Raw genomic sequence first — 21,520 nt, forward strand, 5'->3', positions numbered from 1 at the left:
AATGGGTGACTTTGTGGGGGAGTAATCCCTGCTGTGGCAGCAGGAGATGGCTGGCAGCAGCAGGCCTCATCTTGAGAGGGTTCAGGCCCTGAGCTTCCAGAATCTCCACAACCCACCCCAGCCACGTCTCTTTGGCTTCCACACCATTTTTTCCTTCAAAAGGTGTTTCCTGATGTTCCCCCTCACTCTTCCCAGCATTACGAACACAGACCTCCTGTCTGGTTTCACCATGGAGCACCATGGAAAATGTGTTCCCTCTTTACAGCAGTGTTGTGCTGAAGGGTTACATCATTTTTCCCATGGCATCCATGTTCCTGAGGTTCTGAATGCCAGCTGGGAACTACCAGAAAGCCTCAAAGCAGCAGCAGAAGCGAGTGATTGTTCACACATTCTTTATTATAAAAAAAAAAAGAAAAAAGAAAAAAAAAAGAAAAAAAAGAACAAAACGAATATTAAATTAAATAAATTACAAACATTCTGAGCTGGTTATACAACATGCGTTTATCTGGGAGGCTTCAGAGCCGTTACACACCGTCACTATAAGAGCAATAAAAGGACACTGGAATTTAAGATTTTATACCCCAGCATAAGTTGGAGTTTCCCTCACTCTCCTGTCCAGGCCATGGAAATGAAGATGTTGAGCTTCCAGTGGTTCTATCTGTCCATGTTGTCACCAGAAGTGGCCTGTGGCTACCAAAAGGAGGTATTATATACCCATTTTTTCCTGGGCTATCATCACTGTATGCCAGTGCTGCTATTGCAAGGTGCCTCCCATGAGATCCCATCTGTTTTGTCATAGGAACTTCAAGAAACAGAATCTATTCTTCACGCACAGCCGGTTGCTCTGAGGTTCCCTGCGTGAGGTCTGGCAGATCCTGAAGAGTCAGTCTCCTGCAACTAACCCTGCATGAAGAGCTGGAAACTGCAATCTTCCTTGTTTGAAGCAAAGCGACCTCAGAGATACAGAAATATTGATTGCTTACTGTAGAATAACTTCGTGTTCCAGTGCACCAATTTCTTTTCTTTTCTTTTTTTTTCCCCAAATGAGTGAATAAAAAGAACTCTCAAGCAGTAGCAAAACAGCGTGAGTAATCACCCTCAAAGATAAGATAATTCAGCTCTTGTTTTCGGCTTGCACAACAAAATACAGTTCTGGAAAAAGCACTGCTGTCTCAGATCGAAATAAGTAATAACTATTGGTAGGTGACTTTTTTCTTTTGGGAAACTAACTTTCTTTGGTGTCATTACTCTCCTGCACCATGTAATCTGAAACTGAGGTAGAGAAATGGTGGCTTAGTTAATGAGGTGTTACATAAAACCAAAGTGGCAGTCGTGATGTGATTACCTGCAATGGTTGTCTAGCTATGATAGTTCATGAAGCTCTATTTTCCTTAAAAATGGGACATCTGGGAGCTATAGGGAAGCTCTGCATTGTCTGCCCAGAAAGCCTTCTGGGCTCAATATGTACTTTGAAATTGTGCACTAAAGCTTGTTTATCTTTTTAAAGTCCTGGAGCAATAAAATGGAAATAAGCTTTAAAAATATAATTTGCTTTGATTATTAAGGCCACTTTTTATTTTTTTTGCATTCATGGAAATATAACAGGCTGTTCAGTTTTGTTTCCGTTACTGTTCAGTTTTGCTTGTTGACTCTTGACTTTATCCCAGTGCTGGGAATACTTTGTAGGAGGATTTGAAAATCAAACAGAAAAAGCTGCATCCAAGATATACTAAATTTTCTATGGCCTTACTTTCATCCAAGCCATATTTGAGGTTGAAATGCACTGAAGAAGGGTCCCTTTAACTCTTGGCTTCTGCTTAGATTTTTTCAGGCTTTAGATAGTTATCTTGTCATTGCTGTCACAATATCAGCACTGGGTAAGAAGGGAAGATGTCAGAAAGGGAAATTAAAATAGCACTTGTTATAAGCATCACTCAAATATAAAAGAATGCCAGATTTCTAGAAATGATTAAGGTCTCATCTGTCTGTCTCCGGGTTAGAGTGTCAGGCTTGTTTGCCTGAGAGGTAGATGGTCCTGGTATTATCAATCTGAGATGAATTGTAATGAAAATCATCAAATATGCAGTAGAGAACTGTTACAGAAATATCGGATATAAAAAAGAGCGTTCCCTTGCTGCCTGAGTGACCACCTGAGAGCTTGTCACCAGAAGCCCTCCATGCTGCAGGTGTTACTAGTTGCAGATACAAAATGGGCTGAAATTTTAGTCTTGCTGCCCTGGATGTAGGACTATGTGAGAAGTGTGCAGAAGGGGATTCCTCGCTGTCCCTGCATTTGCTTTTTGTGGTCAAAATGGCTTGGGAAAAAGATATATAGATGTATATATATCTCCCCAAAACACTAACCCATGTACCACTTAAGTACTGCAGTCAACAAGATGGAAAGAGAGGCAGAACACCATTGGAATTAATGTTTTCATGACATGGACAGTCTAAAAACCTTCTCTGTTCAGACAGGAGGAAGATGCCTGAAAATGTCAGAAGGGATTTTAACTGGAGCCTGAGTCTTCTGAACACAGAGTGATTTACTGGGCAGGCAGACCAGCATGCACACATAGCACACGGTAACAAGGAATTCATACTTCCAATTACAAACTTGTCCTATTAATAAGTAAAAATGTAATCTGGAAAACAGCCCTGCTGAGATAACGCACCAGGGTCTTCAGGGTGTGAGAAACACAGCACTGATTGGAGGCCGTGGTTTCTGGGACACACAGAGGGCAGTGCAGGGGCAGAGGGCAGGAGAAGCTGCAGAAATGTGGGGGAACACGAAGGTTGGCACCTGCAGTGCAGGCACCCCGACGGTCAGTGCACATTTTAAAACGTTTCCTTACAGGCTGCACCTTGCAAGAGCTGTTTTTGCTCATGATTCAAAGCCATGAGAGGCTCGCAATATTTGCTTAATTTCATTTCATCGGGTAAAGGAGGAGGAAGGAAAAGAAAGAAAGGGGATGCCCAAATTATGTAATGCCTCTGTGGGCAGAAGAGTGCGACTGTGTGAGACAAAGGCAAGCATGTGGCAAAACCAACTGATCATCCCGTGCGCTGAGGCCCCTGCCATCAGGTGAGCTTGCTTCTCTTCTGTGATTAATGGGATGCATTTCCTGAGTTCCTGCTCCATGGTGTTCTGTTGTCTGCTCCAGAGGCCATTTCTCCGAGCACCAGAAGCAGAGCGGGAGGAGAAATTTACCAGTTCAAGAGGGGTGATGACCTCTTGCTTTGCAAACTCTTTGTATTCCTGGGTAGGAGTGCAGCTCTTCATGATGGGATGGGAGAGAGGAGGCTGTCCAGGTGGGTTTATCAGCATGAGGCTCACAGTGCTGTCTGCGTCTCTGAATGGAACATGCTTCCAAACATCTCCTAGAGGGCACACAAGGCGTGCTCGGTTAGGGCTGGTGCCGTGGCAGAGCACAAACCCAGCAAGTGATTCAATCGCACAGAGAAATGTCAGCTGAAGCCCCAGCCCTTCCCTGGCCTCCTCCTCATAGTGTGGGGATCAGCATCATGCAGTGCCTCCTCCTGGGGAACTGCCTCCTGATTAGAGGGAGAGTGTCCCACCTGGTGTCCCTCCTGCCCACAGGTGAGGAAGTGACCCCAAGCACTAGGACTAACCTCCTCCAAGTTCATGAACTCTGAGCTGCTTTCATCCACAGACTCATCGTAGATGGAGAGCTCTGTCTGATTCGGCCTCTGGGAAAGAAAGAATCAAATTCATGAATTAACAGAGTTCAGGGACAAACACAGTGAGTACCCCACGCTTAAAACCATCACACATGCCCAAAGGGAAATGCCCAAGCAGAAAGGGCACAGGTGGAATCTTGTTGTAACTGTTTATCATCGCTGACTGAGCTAGCACTTACATATCACTGCAGAGATAAGGCATACGTAAACTTACTCTTATGAGATAACTGAGTAGCACTTCCCTGGTTCTAGCTCTGGTTATTATGCAATAAACCAACCCATGTTTGGGGAAATAACCTATCTGACCCTGTGTTGTCAGCATGTGCCATGTTCCTGCTTTGACCTTTTCTCTTCCCACCAAGGGAAGCATTCATGGATGTTCAAGGCCAGGTGCATTTGCTTTGCCTCCTTCGCAGTGGCCATATTCTGCCCTTGAGTGCGGTTGCATGCTCCAGCCAACACCAAACAGAGAGCACAGACCTGGCACTGCTCTATTGGCCTCTGCTGGCTGGGACAACATTCATCTCCCAGCTCAGGCCTTGCAGAAAACATTTACACTTCCGACTTCCCATTTAATGCATTTCAATCAGCGGGTGCTTGGCTCGTACATGAAAATTCAGGTATGAAATATTTTGTTGGATTTAAACCTTTACCACTTAAGATAAACAAGAAAGTTTACTATGTGCATTAGTGAGATTTTGTTCTTCCTTTGTGCTGGCACAGCGTATGGACTTAACAGTGCAGTACTGTGAGGTGGAGAGAAAGCAAATGGAGAGCAAACGTACCTCTTCTAAGATGGGCGGGTGGACGACTTCTTTGATATTTGCCAGTGCAAACAAAACAGCATCGTGGATCGTCAGGAAGATGTGCTTTCGGTCCAGGCCTCCTTCTTCAAATACTCCACCTGTGCTAATGTCATTGTACACCTGGGCTGGGGAAAAGAAAGGTACATGAACCAGGGTGAGAGCAAAGAAGGAAGCCTTCAAAAGTGAACATGGCTGATGGCGGTTCTCTGAGCTAGAGCAAGACCAGAATGCATAGTTTGCTGAATTATTCTATTGCCAGTCTATTTTTCTATGTGCTAAATGCAGAGATTTTCCAATTATATCACTTCTCAAAAAAAGGAACCTATTATGCAGACAGAGAACAGTGTTTCTCCTTTGTTTCTTCTGTTCTTTCATCTGTTCTACTCTTTCATCTGTTCTGATTTGGTCCTACAAAGGGATGACAGCTAGCACAGTTTGCATAAAGAAAACAAAAAAAGTCCCAAAATGGAGGAAATGCACGTGGAAATGTGCTCTTCATGGATTCTTACCATGCACGTTTGCCAAGAACACTTTAATCCCAATCTTCTGATAGCTGGAACACAACTAGAAGGGATGAGAGGGCAGAGAAAGGATTAATAACACTGCTGCTCTGGCTTTGTGTTTATACATGAAGTCTTTTATCCAAGGCTTTACACGTGTCCTGGGAATGCTGAAGGAGAAACTCACACAAACCTCCAATTGAGGAGGGTAAACATCTTTATCTAAACTGCACAAGGGAGTGGAAGGTACCTGGGTGGTAAGGATCCTGGCTGTGTTCGTAGCAGAGGACTCACCTTGCCCAGTGCTTTCGTGCCCATGAGGTCAACAAAGCACACCCCACTCATGTCCAGGATGATGGTGTGGAAGCTGACATAGGGCGGTGCCGTGGCCATGGGGTCAACATCTGCAGTTGACGTGACCCTGAAGGTGCTTCCTTGCAGAGTGGTGGTGCTGCCCAGCTCGCTGGAGGTGTGCACCTGACCGGCGCCGTTGGCAGGAGGGTAGAAAGTGATGTAAGAGATGCTGGCGCCATTAGCAGTCGTCTGGTTGTTGTTGGTGTCTGTTGGAGAGGCGCTTTCAAAGTCTTTCTGGAGCTCTTGCAAGGATAAGGTCTGTGGGAAAGCAGAGGTAAGCAGTCAGGCAGGACCGCTGCTCTTTGTGAACCAAGAAACGCTTTCTTTTTTGCACTGAAGTACATGCACGATCTTTTCAGATACCGAGAGGGGATGACTGGAAATGTGCTTCACAAGGGAAGGATTTGAGCTGAAATGCTGACACAGGTACATCCTTAGGGCAAGTCCACTTAGTAGCAAATTGTTTGCTGTCATTCCAATCTTGCTATCTCTACATTTTTTGTGCTCCCAGCCATTTCCAGCTGTCCTGCACACAAACATTTTGACTACTGGGAGAAATGGGACTGTGGGTAGGAAGGAAGGGGTGCAGGTGGTGGTAAATATGACTGGGAAGACCGTGCAGAAAATCATGCATTGAGAGGAGCTCTCTGATGGAGATCTGGGGGAGCTTTGTTCAGCAACACAAGCACCCAAACCGAGTTACCTTGTTCTGCCTCAGTAAGAATTTTGGTGGCTTTGTTGATGGTTGTGCTCTCCCCTTCTCCTGCCATTTCACGTATTTCTTCCTGGCTAAGTACACCTTACCAGGATCCACTCCGGTCTGCAGGAAAGAGAGAGAGTTTCTCTGAAAAAGCCTCTTCAGCCCCAGAGTCAGGGATCCCCCTGAGCTTTCCTGGCCTGTGGCATGTGGCACAAGAGGACAGCAGCAGCTGTGCACAGGAGGTGACAGTGGTGTCAACCAGACGGCACCATGTCCTGCAATGCAGGGTGGGCACATGCGTGGAGAGACACGTGCAGCGGGGTGACTGCTTTAGCAGGGCCTGGTGGAGGAGACTTGCCAAGATGCAAATATAACCTCTAAAGTAAGATCTAAAAACAGATCAGAGAGAAAAGGGCAGAAAAGTATGTCTCTTGATCTACAAGAGCATCTTTCCTGATGATCCTAGGATTAATTATCTCAGCCTGGCAAGACAGGAGAGAGCAAGGGCTATTTGGGATTGGCTGCAAGCAGGAATTTCTCAGGGCATTGCTCACCTTGGCTATGATCTTCTCACGGAATATCTCTGAGTTGGCAAAATACAGTGGTGAGCAGTAGGTCACAATTTTAATGCCGTTGAGTTCTTGTACCTGCAAGAGAGAGGAGAGCTCAAACCAGACGTGGTGGAGCTGTGTGGGATGCAGAGCAGTCAGGGCTTTGGGCAGTGGGTAATTGGGAAAGCCAAGGTGAGGAGCAGCCCTGAAACAAGCAGCAAACAACCTCACTGGGACAGAAACTTGTGCTTGGGCTTCCTGGTCACACTGGGCACCAAAGGCAAAGGACAGCTTCTTCTCTGAGGATATTTTAACTTCTGCTTACCTTGTTGTAGGCTTTAGGGTTCTTGTAGATGTCCATGGATGCTACTTGACCGAGCGCAGAACCGTTCCGGCTGGGAGAAAAATCCAACCGGAGTTAGAGAAGATCTTACAGAAGAAGAAAAGTGCTTCTCTTTGTACCCATCACCAGGATTTGAAGCATCGCTTTAGGAAAATGCTCAGATTTCAGCCCTGCAGAGCCTGCTCAGATGCTGGCAGAACACAGCCAGCCCACGGGACTGCCTTGCTTGCCAGGGGAAGACCCAGCACAAGGCTGCAGAGCAGCCGGGCAGCACTTCAGTTGGATCCCATGCCTGGCTGCAAGCCTGCTCCTGGCAGGGCTCCCCACCCCAGGGGCTGACTGGCTTTTCCTGAGCTCCCAGTCTGGGAGGTGTTAATGAAGGGCTTTGTGGATTAAAAATAGCGCGTCTCTGCACACGCATGGGGCTCTTTCTATGAGCAGCACTGCTGGGAACTATGCAGGTAGCTTTTCTGGCTGAGATAAATACCTTCTGACATCCCCTTGCCTTGGGATGTGCACATCGCTAACCGTGCACAGGAGTGGGAATGCAGGCAGTAAATTAGCGCCTGCCATTCCTGTTTGCACATTCCAGGGGCTGAGGAGGACACCTGCACTCCCCCAGGCTCAAACTGCACGTTCCTTCGAGACACAGGCCAGAGGTTGCTTATGAAAATAACCTATTGCTTCTTATTCTGTGACTGGGAGATGTTTCCTTCCCTTTAGGTTTTTGGAGCTACGGTGGTACTTACAACTGGGTATGGAAAACCACAACCAGCACGGAAAATCCCACACCCACAGCGACTCCGTAGGGCAGGCTCAGGAAGAAGGCAGCCAGGAAGCTCACCAGCCAGACCAGCTGCAGAAAGAGAAGGGCATGGCGTGGTCCTTCTGCTGTGCCCTGGGCTGGAGCACAGCGAGGGATGGAAAATGGCTCGTGCTGATATTTGGGACCCAAAGAACAGCCCAGCTGAGGATCAAAAGAATGCTGCAGCTGTTCTAATTTCACTGCTTATTGCATGTTTTTGTGTGAAGCACTGCTGCTGGGAAGCTTGCCAGAAGCCCCAGGTTTTCAGCTGTAAAGCAACCAGTGTAATTCTTCATAGCTGCGTGACCCCCCGTCACTCACTCAGCTCAAGAAATCTCAAGAAAAGGCTCCTACAGATCAGACCATCTGCTGCTCAGTAGCACTCCCACCCACAGGAAAGCTCCTGCTGTCAGTCAGAGCCTTTGGAAGGAATGAGCATCGATCTGCAAACCTCCTGAGCGCCTGCTGTAAATGCGCTGAGCACAGAGCGGATCTGGTGACAAAGTGTGACAGGGCATGGCAAAACCTGCTCCACCTCTCAGCTCAGAGCCCTGTCATTTGTCATTTTTATATATTAGCATGCGGGCATCTCCCTGCACATGAAATTAGTCCTCTATAAACGTGCCTGGTGAGAATTATTATCAGGGGATTATCAGCTCATCCTCGAGACTATGAAGATTTAAATTTGATCTTGGTCAAATCAGGGTAATTTTGATAATTTCAGCATCTTAATGTCAGATTAAGAGTGATGCCTATCCATGTGAATGCTCTCCATTCGAACTGGACACAAGAGTGTGCCTATGGAGCAAGCTCTGTGATTGGCACTAAAACATGACCGGACCTGAGGTAATGGGCACCAATGGGCTGCCAACACCCAGAAGTGGTATTCCCCAGGTTGGGACAGGAAGGACATTGAATCTAGTTCAAATTCCAGGGAGATTAAGGTCAGCGGAGCGTAGTTCACCCCAATGGCATTTGCTTTGTCCTCACTCTCCTTGCACTGAAGGCAGCTCGTGCTTGCTGGGAGCTCTGTGCTGGTCAGTGGGCCTGTGCCTTCACCTGACATCACAGAGCTCAGCTGGGACTGCTCACCCATCTCCTCTGTTTGAACAGCGTTTTGGGACAGCTGTTGATGACTCAGGTCAGCCCCTTTGGACTGGCGATGTCTGCGATAAGGCAGCGCGCCGGGTCCTGACAGGATATTGGCTCGGTGTCCACACACACCACTCAGCCCTGGGAGCCCTGTTCAAACACTGTCTTTTTATGTCAGACATTTCCAAATTCCGTTCTCAGTCCCCCTCACGCCCCCCCCTTGGGTTTATACATCAACCAGTGCCTGGAGTCCTTATCGCTGCGAAGGGCTCTCCTCACCCTGGAGGGCTATTGTGTGAGTTTTTAAGTCATGACTCCTAGATATTGAGCAGGGCCGGTTTGGCTAGTTCTGGGCAAACAGGCTCCTGCAGATGATTGGCATTTAAACAGAGCAGGTAATAGTTCAGCCTCCATGATATGTGGCCAGGCCACGGCTCCGGACCACTCAGAAGTGGATGGAGCACAGCAGTGGAGCAAAGCCCACCTTCCCCAGGAGGGGTCCAGGGGTCCCCCCCACCCATCCTCAGGCACTCACGCAGTCCAGCTTGCTCTTCTTCCACAGGTAGAAGGGATCAGCCAGCTGCTTTAGGGAGTTCTTCAGGTTGACGGCGATGAGGGCTCCCAGGACAGACTATGGAGGAGAGGGCATGGTGTTACCCTGAGCACGGTGCTGAGGATGTACTACATTTCACAGCAGATGCTTTCCCAGCCCACCAGCACAGCAGAGATAATGAAGATCACAAAGAGCATAATGGTTTACAAGATCAATTTTTCCTACAGGCAGGACCCCAGCCCACAGCAAATCATGCTGTGCAATGGTTTGCATCAAGCAAGTCTTGCTGAGTTCTCTGAAGCAAGGCTGAGCATTCTCCAGCATGGAGAGCTTGGGATGCTGCTACTGCACTTTTTGCACATTTGTTCACCTTACCTTTGGAAGGGGTTCAAGATAGATTCCCAGAGAAAGCATGGTCACCATAACCACCAATGCCACACAGAAGCTTGCCACCTGAAAAAAGGAGAAAAACCATTTCATTCAACATCAGGGTCTCCCTGAACCCCCTCCCAGTCCTTGCTCTCCAGCTGCTTCAGCCAACACTGGAGCTGGGCACTGCAGGACTGTGTGAGCAGCCATTGACTCTGAGAAGCAGGCTAGAATTTCCCAGTTCTCACTGACAGCCCCCAGCTTCCCTCACGTGGGAGCTCTGCTCTGCTCAGTCTGAGCAGCCAGAGTGGGAGCGCACATTGACAGCCCTATGTCTGAGACGGGTCCAATGAACCATGCAGGGAAAAATGGGGCTGGGGGAGTACATTTTGTATTTAACAGCAACGTGAAGCACTCCTACACGGAGCTTTTCCAGGCCTGCAGCAGTGATGTCACACTGGCAGCATGCGCCTCTGCAGGGATTTGCACTGAAGATGGGGGAGCACTAACTTGTGATTTCCCTCCTGCCCCATCCACGGCCAGAGTGACAGAGAGAGCGCAGCAGATGACGTGGATTTTGAAGAAGGATCCAAAGAAGTTACTGCAGCCCAGGGCCAGCATTTCCTGTGGAGAATGAGGAACGCAGTCATCTCAGTGAGCAGCTCCACTCCTGTCCTGTAGAGGTGCTTGAGAAGAGAAACACAGCCCCCAGCTCCTACTCTCTGCAGTGTATCCCTGAGCCTTTCCTCCCAAGAGGAGCTGAGATGGGTTCCACTATGGCAGGGAAGCCTGGAAGCACCATGCCATGCAAACACGTTGTCAGCTGTTGACACACGAAGGGCAGGGCTTCATGTGGTATGCATGGCTCTTATTGAAAGCTACCACTGGTGCCAGTGATGACAGAAGAGGATTATTTAATGTCCTGCTTCTCACAGTATCTAGGTGACACACCAGGAATCCAGGCCCTTGTCTGCTCTGTAAGGAACACATGTGCTTCACCGTGCTTCAACAACCTGCAAAAATGCCATCTGGGCCAGAACCCGGGGCTGAAGCCTCTCAGCTCTGGAGGGAAAGCAAAGCAGTGAGCTGAAGCTAAGTCTTTTCCTCCCTTTGACAGTGCCTCTCCCACCTGTAGGAAATGGATCTGCCATGTCCTTTCGGCCCCTGCCTGGCAGGCTGCCACGTGCGTGGGAGAAGCACGTACATTTTGAGCAGCCACGTGCATTTGCAAGCTTCCCATTCATGCAGCAAGGTCTTCCTTTCACGCCTGAGAGCCAGGGGAACATTCCTGCATCTCTCCAGAGCAAGTGTTACCTGGTTGGGGTCCACATCATAGCCATGCTTGGCTGCCAGCGTCCTCCCCATGGCCAGGTTGATCACGTAGCTCACGATGGCGAGTGAGAAGGCTGTGCCAATCATGTCCTTCCACTTGCTCACCAGGGGCAGGGTGGGCTCTGGGAACCTGCATTCGGAACAGAGGTGAGAAGTGGTGAGGATGGTGGCACTGGAGGCAGGGATGTATGTTTGGGAATGGTGTCTAAATGTGTCTAAGCTGTGGATGGGGTTAGGGGATGGTGGCATGGTGGAACAGGGCACAGCAGATCTGCCTGGCAGTCCTGAAAGGGGATTGTTGTAGAGCAGAGAGGGGATTTCCAGGATGCAGAATGAGGAGGAGGAAGGGAAATTATTTGGACAGTGAGTCAGATGTGCACACATGCTTACCCCATGCTGATCTTCCCAACCACTGGCATGTTGTACTTTTCAGGCATCTTAAAGCTGCCGGAGATCGCGGTTGCAACTATTACCTGCAAATGCAGAGAGTGAAAGAGCAGTAAGCAGAAAGAACGTGAGCTCTCTCAGAAGCATTAGGTGGTACTCCTGGGGCTGATGACAGAGAATTAGCACTCAGTTCAGACTGGAACAGGAGAGAACGTCCCATGCAGGAGTTTTGTTTCTCATGTTTGGTGTCACCAGGATGCAGGTGCAGCGCAAGAGGGATGAGCTGTGTTTCAAGGGTATCCTCCACGAGGATGGCCTAATTTTGGACCCCAGAGTCCTGCACTGAGCATGGACATGCTATACTCCTCCAAAGTCCCCCTCAGAGCAGAATTGGGCATCCCAGGGCTGAGATGGGAGGGAAAGGTCTGTCTCCTGGAGGTCTGAGGGACAGCTCATATATGACTTACGATGATGATCTCCATGGGAATGGGCATCCGGATCTTTTTCATGTACTTCAGGTTCAGTTCCTTCACAATGATCAGGAGCACAGCACTGATCAAAGCATAGACCAGGGAGGCCACATTGGTTTTGGGTAGACCTTTGCAAATATCAATGAATGTCTAAAGGGGAGAGAAGAGGAGAAGGTGTCATGGGACTCCAGACCCAGTGGACAGTAACTCATTATGGTCATCACCGGCAAACACCCCGAGATGTGATGGGGCAGCAATACAGGTATGCAGCCAGCTGCATTCCCCTTCCCTCCAGCCTCTCCCCTTCTCCCAGTCCCAATTTCCCCAGCACAGTGACAATGGTGCCTGCGGTGTGGTGGGGAGGAGGTACAGGGAAGGCCCCTGTCCAAGCACCCACTTACATAGACGATAGCTAAGGGCCCGGTGTAAGACGGGACTGTCAAGCCGAAGACGTACTTGAGCACGGAGATGAGGATCTGCAGCCCTGCTGCTGTCATGAAGCCCCTGATGAAAGACTCTGACAGGTAGATAGCAACAAAGCCAAACTGCACGAATCCCAGGCACAGCTAGGGTGGGACAGACAAGGAGTTGTTAGAAACGGGCCAGCCCCAGTAGGGCCACTTCCAGCATCTGCTCCCAGCCCTCGCCTCTGCTCCAGGGAGGATGAATCCCTGGGGGTCAGCTTTGGACAGGGCACACAGCAGAAGCAATGCAGGGTCCTTACTTGTATGATGGCAGTCAGGCAGGCTAGCGTGGCAGAGATTTCCAGTCTGGCTGCTTCCATGGCTGTGGTATTCACGCTGGTCTCATTGGTAGTGTAGTTGAAGTACTGGAAGTCTGACTCTGGAGCCAGCTCATGGCAGACGTTGCCAACAATAATGCTGATGACTGCAAAAGTACCTTTGACACAACACAGTGATGTCAGTAGTTTGCTCTGGAGAGCGTCCTGCCATGGAAAGCACTTGGACAGGTTAGGCTGTCCTGAACTAGTCATGCAGCCCATCAGGGAATCAGGGACACCATAAGCTAAGCCTGCCCAAACACTGCAGTATGGAGTATTCCCATCCGGTCGGTACTTAGCTGCCCTGTGCAGAGAAGTGCTCTGCAGACTCACCTGGGACCATCTGGTGGATACCGCCAAGGAAGAGGTATGTTATCAAAGGGAAGAAGGAGGAGTAGAGCCCGTTGACAGGAGGCAGGTTGGCCAGCAGAGCAAAAGCCATCCCTGGGGAACACAAGGGGAAGGTGCAGGTCAGCCTGGTTCAAGCAGCTCCTGCCCTGCTCATGCTCTGGTCCTGGTCCTGAGGATGCTGACAGCCCCAGAGCTGAGCACTATGTGGCCAGCATGGGTGATGCCTTCCAGGCAGAGCTGGAAGGGGAAGGGTTCCGCAGGAACATAGAGAGACAACCAGGTGGGAGGGAGAGCTTGGGTTTGCATGTACCAGCAGTAACGTAAGTAACCCCCACAGTCTGTGCATCCGCTGTGCTATCCCCTCTCAGTGGCAGGGAAAGCTGCTGCTTCTCACCTTGTGGCACTTGGATTGTCCCTGCACTGACCCCACCAAGAACATCAGGCAAAATGTACTCCTTGATTTTATACTTGGGAAGCCACACGAGTATTGGGAACAGGCTGAAGAGAATGAGCTTGAATCTGGAAGCTGAACATCTGGAGGAGACAAAAAAAATATGCAAAGAAGTAAAGAAGGAAGGAAGCAATCAGGAATGTGAGCAAGGAAGGAAACAAGGAAGCAAGGAAGGACCTTCTGAGAAATGTCCCAGCCTTTCCCCATACCAAATCCTATGCCTGGTGTTTCAGGCACAGCCCTTCCATGCAAGTGCAAGGCTCTTGCAGTTAACAGCTGGCGGTGCCATAGAGGATTACTGTGGGGCCAGTCTTGGGAAGTCCCCAGTGCTTCACAGCTCTGAAGGGTTTGGCTGCCCAACATTTCCAGCCTTTGTTTCCAGTACAAAAGGTGTGACACAGCTCAGAGGTTGACGGGGCAGCTGTGCAGAGCCAAAGATGAACTTCTGCAGGTGGTTGGCCAAAAAACCCAAAGTATGTCAGAAAGAACACTGTTTCTGAGCTGTCACATGCAGCTTCTCACAACTCTGCCTGCCAATGTGTGTGCTCTCCTTCCCTGTACCACTGCCTTCACTCTTCCAGGGAGCAGAGTGAGATTTCCAGGACAGCACTCAGCAGGATAATTCACCTTTCTTTAATGGAAGCCAGTAAAGGAGCTGACAAAAGGAAATCCCAGCTGGGAAGCTTAAAGAAATAAGTCTACATGCTCATATCTGCATCCCCATTTATGCTTTTTTCATTATTAGTAAAATTTGGGAAACAGCAACCCAAATCCCAAAAGCGATTGGTGCAAACCATGCTGCTTCTGTGCCCTACAGCGTAACAGCATAGGCAGTGAGAACAGCATCCTGTCCCACTTGCTCCTGCACCATGTGTGCTTATCCCATGCTTTCCATCCATCAAAGACCATGGAAGTTTCCCAGGATTAAAATATGAACCATGTCCCCAGGTCCAAATTACAACCCAATTCCAGACCAGCTCTGCTGTAGTTTTGCCCCAGGAGTAGAGATAGGATTCTGTGTTACCTGAAAAGGTTCTTCAACTTTTCCCCAACGGGATAACTTCTGCTTTTCTTCTCAAACTCCTCATCGAAGAGGCTGACCGAATACGCGGGGCGTTCGATGGCATAGCGGGGTCTGGCGTGGCTCATCTCTGCATCATTTAAATGTTTCCCAGAAAAAAAAAAAAAAAAAAAAAAAAAAGAAGAACAAGCAAAGCCAAGAATGTGACTGGAGCTGTCCCCACCTGCAGTATAACAGACCGGACACCTCCAGCGTCTGGGAGCCCTCCCCGAACATCTCCACCCTAAATAGTTTCCCTGTGCGCAGAGGCAGGCGCTGGGAGTGGCTTCTCCAGCACCGGGGACTGCTGCTCCCCACGAGCCTTCCCCAGCCCCTTCGAGGTGATGCTAACAAGTGATGCTGTGTGAAGGGGATGGAGCCCACCCTGGATTGTCTGGCAGATGAGCGCAGGTGTTAGTCTCGGCTCTGACAGTGACTGCCCTTTTTGCCTTAGGTTCCCCACCTGCCATCAGGGTTGGCGTGGCTGCACCACATGCAGCAGCTCCGACACGGCACACACCGGTGCTATGATGAAATGTTGTTCCCATCCAAGGTGCTCCTGTTTCACTGCCCATTGCACTCAATCACATTCGGCAGCCTACCTACGTCCCATTTGCCATGAGAGGCTGTGAACTTGTCCTGGATCTATTCTAGGAAGCGATGCACGGAAAGATAACTGTTGCTAATTCGTTTCAGTGATGATGATGCCAAAGCATCCGGAAGGACTAGTCCTGAGCAGTATCTGGGTCTTACCAAAGAAGCTGATGAACTTCAGAGAGCCCTCGTTTGCCATAACTGGGAAGAGGGGAGAAGCATTACAAGTTGGGGAGTCCGAGGGTGGAGAGAGGAAGTGGTCAGGCATGGATCGGGGTATTGGTAATGATCTGTGGCACGGCAGTGATGTAAGTGGGTCGTTGCCCAACACAGGAGCAGAAGAGGGGGTGGAAGAAGCAGGTGATTCAGACAGGAGAGTGGATCAAGAAACAACATTCAGGTTGCCAAGGCTGCGTGAAGCGATCTGAATCCTCCTCCCTCCTCTTTCCTCACTGCTTTCAGGTACCACTGAAGTCAGCACACATCCAGGATGAGTTCATGTGTAGGAGCAATGCTGCCAGGGCCATGCAGATCCCTCCCTGGGCTGGAGGGCGTGAGCAGCCCGGAGCAGGAAGGAACATGTGATGCACGCGGCCGAAACTTTGGGGGAATTTAGGTCAGCAGAATCATGATGCTAATGGGTTAAGAGACGGAGGTCATCAACTCCACTGCTGCCTTAGGAATCACAGTGGCGCTGAGTGCACCTTGCTGTAAACCAGCAGCAGCAGTGCTGGGCTTGGGAATCCGGGCTCTGCTCCACACTGCCATGGCTTGTGGGACCCCCAGGAGCCCCCACCCTGGCTGGCTATGAGGGCCTGGTGAGGTCCCCACGGCAGGCAATGCCCGTCTTCCTGCACCTACAGGAGCTGCAGCCACTGCCCTCTGCAGGCACACATCCACTGCCAGCTCCGCATCCCTTCCTACCAGGGATGCCCTTCCCAGAGAGACCAATTTCTGCCTTCTGGAGGATTGGTACGGGCTGAGAGACAGGCTATTCTCCAGTCCCCACGCAAAATCCCCTCCTCTCTTCCCACGTCGAGCTGCAGAGGTCCTGTCCCAGCTTCACAGCCTTGCTCCAGGTCCCAGCTGCACTGCTCTGCTCTAAATTGCCTGTTCTCCCTCATAAATGTTTTCTACCCCAAGTCCAGACCATGCAACAGGCTTCTAAGGGTGACAGACCCATCAGTTTTGGTCTCCCAACTTTATTTCTCAGCTCCATCACTGCCCAGCAGCCTGCCTGCCATCAGACAGACTGAATCAGCCAATTATACCACAGCTCTGTAATTAATTTCTCCTGCTGAGCACATGTGCTGGCAATCAGGAAAAATAATAAATAAGGCAAGAATAGAGGGAAAAATATCCCCATGATTAAATTCCATCTTAAACAAACAGGCTGATGATGTCAGCGTCTCGGATAGAGTCAAGTTCTTGACTCAGCTTATCACTGGCCTTTCCCTAGATCAAACAGCAGGTTAAACCTTTGAGATTTTGGAATTAAAGAGAACCAGCTGTGTGATTGTGCCCTGAACAAAGGCAGAACCAGCTGTCCTGGTGCTAATGGGTAAGAGCACAGGGACAGTGAAGCAATGCAACACATGTGGGAAGGAAAGCAGAGCAGCAGCATCTTGTTGCCTCAAAGGGACCAACCTTTCCCAGAGCTCTGGTCCAATATGGGCATGGAAATAAAGGATGGGGCTGGGGAAGAGCTCTGAGAGCAGAGCTCCTATGGCTCAGTGCCCGTTACAAGCTGAGGCTTCAGGAAATCCATTTCTCTGTGTGTTGTCTGGAGTGGGTGATGATGAGGAATGTGACACTGCCCACATGGATGAGCCCACTGAGCCTGGCATCTTGGAGGGCTCAGGAAACACTGGGGATGTAGCTGTGAGGTGATACCTGGTGCGAGCAACAAGTGAGGGCAGGACCATGTCACTCCAAGACTGGGATGTGGGTGGTGGGTGTTGTGCCAGGTCACAGCTGAGTCCCACCAGGACACACCTGGCTGCTCCCTGCCCTGCTGATCTCAAACCACCTTGTGTTTGCCAAGCCCAGACTTTTCCTCCCAGTGTTCATCTCGCAAGTGCACTTGCTGGGCTCTTATCTCCTGTCCCCGTGCTGGTGATAGCTTTGTTTGGGAAAAGTCACATTGAGGTTTCTGGTGAGTGTTGATAGGACCCATTGGCGTAATGCTGCTTTCCTGTGCTGGCACAGCCCAGCAATGGGACTCCAGTTTGGGCAGTGGGAATCAGAATTTGGTGAGAGAACTGGAGCTGTGTTGTGCACAATGTAAGGGCCCAAACCCATCCCAATATGGGAGTATGGCATTCAAGGAATGCCCATCTACAATTTAGAGAGAAAAAAATCAGTGCTCTGGAAATAATACCGTTTCCTCCTTTTTCTGCCCCCTTTCCATCCCCCTTCTCCTTGCACAAGCACATGCACACACAGATCTTCTGCTGTCTGTTAGTGGAGGTCAGAGGTCTGGCCCCTTCCAAATCCTGGCTGGATCTTTGTTAGAAACATCTCTCTCCCAGCTCCATTACCCAAGAACGGGCTGTAAAAAGCTGCTCTCCCCTACCCCAGGAGGCAAGGTCTGGCCACAGACAGCAAGCACAGGTGCAAGGGTTTGGTTGCAACACCAGGACAAGGTCTTGACTCCAGCTGCTCTGAACCACTGCTTCCAGCTTCCACTCACAGCTCTGACTGCAGGTGCCATGGGAGCCCTGGGGCAATGCAGCAAAAGGGCTCACATCTCTGAGGGACAGGTGGGGAAGCTGTCACCTCTCCCCTGCAACCCTTGGATGCTCTCTTGCTGAGATGGGGAATGGGGAAGGACAGGGTGGTTGTACTGGATGCTGAAGTGCTGGGTGCTGCAATGCTAGGGGCTGTGGTGTCGGATGCTGCCATGCTGGATGCTCCCCCAGGCTGAGCTCTGCCTCAGCCTCACACCACACACCTGCATCCATCTCACACCTTCTCCCTTTCACACCTCCAATGTCCAGCTGGGCTTGCCAAGCACGCAAGCAGGAAGAAAAGGAGGAGGTGGAGGTTTCTGCTGTCAATCAGCTCAGATATTTCAGAAGGATGTGATATAATTGTCCTCACTATCAACACCAGTCAGCCCTGCTGGTCCACTCCCATGTCCATCACACTCTCCAGCATCCTGGTATGGAGTCTGGCTGATGGCCCTCACCAGGGCAGTGCCTTCAGTGGGGTTGTTTGGCCGGGCACCTTTTTGAAGTTAAATTCCCTTTGACCCACCTTGCATTTAGCTTTGTGTTGCCCTAGGGCTTATCTGTAGGAAGAAAGCACCTTGAAGAGGTGAGGTCAGATCTATAGCCCTACGTTTTTGGCATAAACATATTGGTAATAAATGCCTTTCCCAATAGTGCAGGTAACTTAGAGAAGGCGAGCAGGCAGAAGTGGGGAACCAGCGATTGCACTGCTGAGCTGCCAGCTGCACGCAGCAGCATGCACTGAATGTGGGTTTGTAACCTTCTATTAATCTCTCCCCTTTGGAAACAGAAGAGGCTGATGCCAGGAGAGCATGTAGTTCGGTGATGAAAAATATCTTACCCCAAAGAGGGCTTTTAGCCTTGGAAAAGGCAAAATGACAGTCTACAAAGTTCAGCGAAGACTTAGCTGCTTCAATCCATTCTCCTTTCAGAGTTCAGGTTCCATCATGATGGCCAAAGCAATAAATGCTGGGGAGAAGGGAAGAGGAGGGAGGCACAAGCTGGTCCTGCCTGACTGCTGAGGCGAGGACGGATCTGCTGATGGCCTCAGCTCCATCATCCCTCTGAGCAGCCATCCTGTGCCCACACTCCTGCACTTCCACCACGGAGCAGCCAGGCATGGAACCAATGCTTTCCTTCTGTTTAGATCAAACATTTGGGGTGTTTGGTGGGTGATTTCCATCAGGCAGATGGCTCTCTTGTTTGGAGTGACCCAGCCCAGTGCAGGCAGCAGCGCTGCGCTCTGCTCCCGTGCAGCACTCTGGAAACAGCCCTGGGCCGCTGCCAATGTTTGATGTACCACTTCACACAAGTTTCTAACCAAACTAGCTCTGTGCTTGGTAACCAGAATAATGAGATCTGCAGACATCTGCCAGCTACGGAAGGTGAAGCCAAAGTGTTTGGCTCAAAGGGAGCTTAAAGTAAAGCGCTGCTTTTCGGCAGCCTGACTCCTGCTCCTTTTAATGCTGCTGTTAATGCAGCAAATGCTGTGGGCACAGGGATCTGCTCTGTGTTGGCAGCAGGTTAAACGAGCCCAGATTTGGCCAGCTCTTTCCATGATGTGTTTGATCAGCCCGCGTGCTCTCAGCTCCTGCCCTGCCCTCTGTGGCTCCTGCAGTTGCACCCAGCGCCGTGCCCGGGGGGCTGTGCTGTGCACATGGAGCCCTTGGCAGCTGGGAGAGCCACAGCAGCAAAGAGACTTGGAGCTAAGAAAAGGTGCAGTGTGATGGCTCTGGGGGCCCAGAGCATCTCCTGCCTACAGCCCCAGCTCATTGCCTGCAGCCACTCCACCTCGACTTGGAGCAGGGACCTCTTCTGTCCTTCCCTCTCTGCTAGGAGACAAGAAAAGGAGCCAGGATGGAGACTGACTTTTGGGATGTATCACCAGCTGGGGCTCCATGAGAGCGCTCCAGGAGCTGCCAGCTGCCCTGCTCTGAGCTGGTGGCAATGCCTGGAGGTGTCACCTTGCTGCGGGCAGTGCTGTTTGCCAGCTCCTTGGCAGGCAGAGTGCAGTGTCTGACCTTAATGGCATTTGCTTCTGTTCCTAGGAAGCAGCGTGCCCTTCCACCCTATCCCTTGGCTGCTCCCACTGAATACAGAACCCTTGGGATGGGGAGGAGGAGAGGCCTGAAAGTGGAATTAGAAGCAGAAGTGAAGGCTTGGCCTCCCTCATGAGTCTCTGCATGCCTCTGACACAGACCTCGCCCTCCGCCTTTGAAGAGCAGGTGGGCAACACAAATCCCAAAGGAATTAGAAAGTCTGCAGGCTGCAGCATTCTTGCACTGAGTCGGGTGCCTGCTGAGAGCTCTGCAGCACAAACACCCGCTGGTCAGCCGGTCCGTCCTCCCCCAGAGGTAGAGGCTGGGAGAGCATTTCTCTGCTGGAAAGCTCTGCTCTGGGGCAGGTGTTACTTCAGTGGAGGGAAGGACAGATCCCAGCTGAAGCTTTCAGCTTGCTTGCAAGTAAGGCATGGATATACTTTACTGGGGCAGGGAAGAAAGCATCCTGCCTTCATGAACAGCAGCGTACAGCAAAGGGAGGAATTCTTCTCTAGTGTGTATTTGAGGGATCTTGCCCAAACTGCGCTGTCACGCTCCAAGCAATGGCATCAGGAGGAGATGCAGCCCCTGCACCCAGGCTCAGCCTGGCAGCACTCCTCATTCCCAGCTCCAAAAGTTCTTCCTATTCTGCCTGTGTGCCCACAGCCACGCAGTCGTGCACCTGCTGTCCTGGGCAGCAAAGACCCCTCACTCAGGCTGCATTCCTATGCACAGCGAATGCTCCTCTCCCATTGCATGGATTGTGCATAGATCTGCACATACCTCCTTGCTACACCTACACGTGCAAAGTCTAATCAGTGCTGTGACATCCTCGGGCAGGGACCAGTTCCAGATCCTATGCACAGGATAATAAGGATCACAAAACTGAGGGTCCCTCATCAATACTGCTGCTCCTATACCGGAGAAATCCCCCCGTGGGTCTCAGCAGGAGGCAGCCAGGTTAAAAGGATAAGATGGCAAGATTTATACCGGCAATAACTAACTCAGATATTTGGCTCTTTCAACCTCTCCTCGTAAATCAGGCTCCTGGATCGTTGGTGTCTCTAATTCCCCAGCAAATGTGCTGCTGCAAATCCCCTTTGCAAATAAATAAATAAATGAATAAATGGGAGGGAAAAAGAAGAAAAAAGAAGAAGAAGAAGAAGAAAAAAAAAAAGGACCAGTTCTCCAAATACTGAAACTCACACCCAGCGGCCGTGCAACCGGAGGGTAAATCCCCCACGCCCACCCAAACAAAGAGCGGATTGTTGGCGCGGCGTTACCTGTGCCTCTCCGGGCGAAGGGAGGGCCGGTCGTGCGCCGAGCCGCGGAGGTGGCACGGAGAGCGACGGAGCGGAGCTGCAGAGAGCCGCGCACAGCTCTGCGCTCAAATAAGCCCGTGAGTCATTTATAAATCACCTCAGTCAAGGGGACCGAGGGCTGTGCTCGGCGCCTGATTGGCTTCTCCGAGGTAATTGCAAGCAAGTACACCGAGGCTGAGCCCAGGAGATAGCTGGGGAGATAAGGAGAGATCTGAAGAGGGACGAGGGG

The 21,520-nt window shown here is 50.4% G+C and overlaps 1 protein-coding gene across 2 annotated transcripts; it reads right to left on the reverse strand.

Annotated features, from left to right (window-relative positions):
• Nucleotides 1-375: 375 nt before the first annotated feature.
• SLC26A9 (solute carrier family 26 member 9) lies at nt 376-21,352 on the reverse strand. 2 transcript variants are annotated; one of them, XM_015299071.4, is made up of 21 exons: nt 21,253-21,352; nt 14,569-14,695; nt 13,488-13,627; nt 13,076-13,186; nt 12,686-12,861; nt 12,363-12,527; nt 11,959-12,111; nt 11,495-11,577; nt 11,087-11,234; nt 10,283-10,396; nt 9,779-9,856; nt 9,386-9,481; nt 7,703-7,809; nt 6,936-7,005; nt 6,614-6,706; nt 6,063-6,179; nt 5,300-5,617; nt 5,015-5,069; nt 4,485-4,630; nt 3,631-3,708; nt 376-3,378 (listed from the first exon to the last, which is right to left on the reverse strand). In XM_015299071.4, the coding sequence occupies exons 2-21, from the start codon at nt 14,691-14,693 to the stop codon at nt 3,331-3,333; spliced, it is 2,421 nt and encodes an 806-aa protein (XP_015154557.1). In that variant the 5' UTR covers nt 14,694-14,695; nt 21,253-21,352; the 3' UTR covers nt 376-3,330. The 2 variants fall into 2 exon arrangements, with proteins under 2 accessions (XP_015154557.1, XP_425821.2); XM_425821.7 differs by having other exon boundaries at nt 14,569-14,716.
• Between the last annotated feature and the right edge of the window lie 168 nt (nt 21,353-21,520).

Source organism: Gallus gallus, chromosome 26, assembly GCF_016699485.2.
Source record: "Gallus gallus isolate bGalGal1 chromosome 26, bGalGal1.mat.broiler.GRCg7b, whole genome shotgun sequence".
In the NCBI taxonomy this organism is placed as follows: Eukaryota; Metazoa; Chordata; class Aves; order Galliformes; family Phasianidae; genus Gallus; species Gallus gallus.

What these genes read in the sequence shown, in the direction of transcription:
- SLC26A9 (XM_015299071.4), bottom strand. Translation starts at nt 14,693, where the DNA reads ATGAGCCACGCCAGACCCCGCTATGCCATCGAACGCCCCGCGTATTCG. An exon ending in GTTCTTGGCAAACGTGCATG is followed by an intron (nt 4,631 to 5,014) that starts GTAAGAATCCAT and finishes TCTTTTCCCCAG; the next exon opens with CCCAGGTGTACAATGACATT. An exon ending in AGTTCATGAACTTGGAGGAG is followed by an intron (nt 3,379 to 3,630) that starts GTTAGTCCTAGT and finishes TGTGCCCTCTAG; the next exon opens with GAGATGTTTGGAAGCATGTT.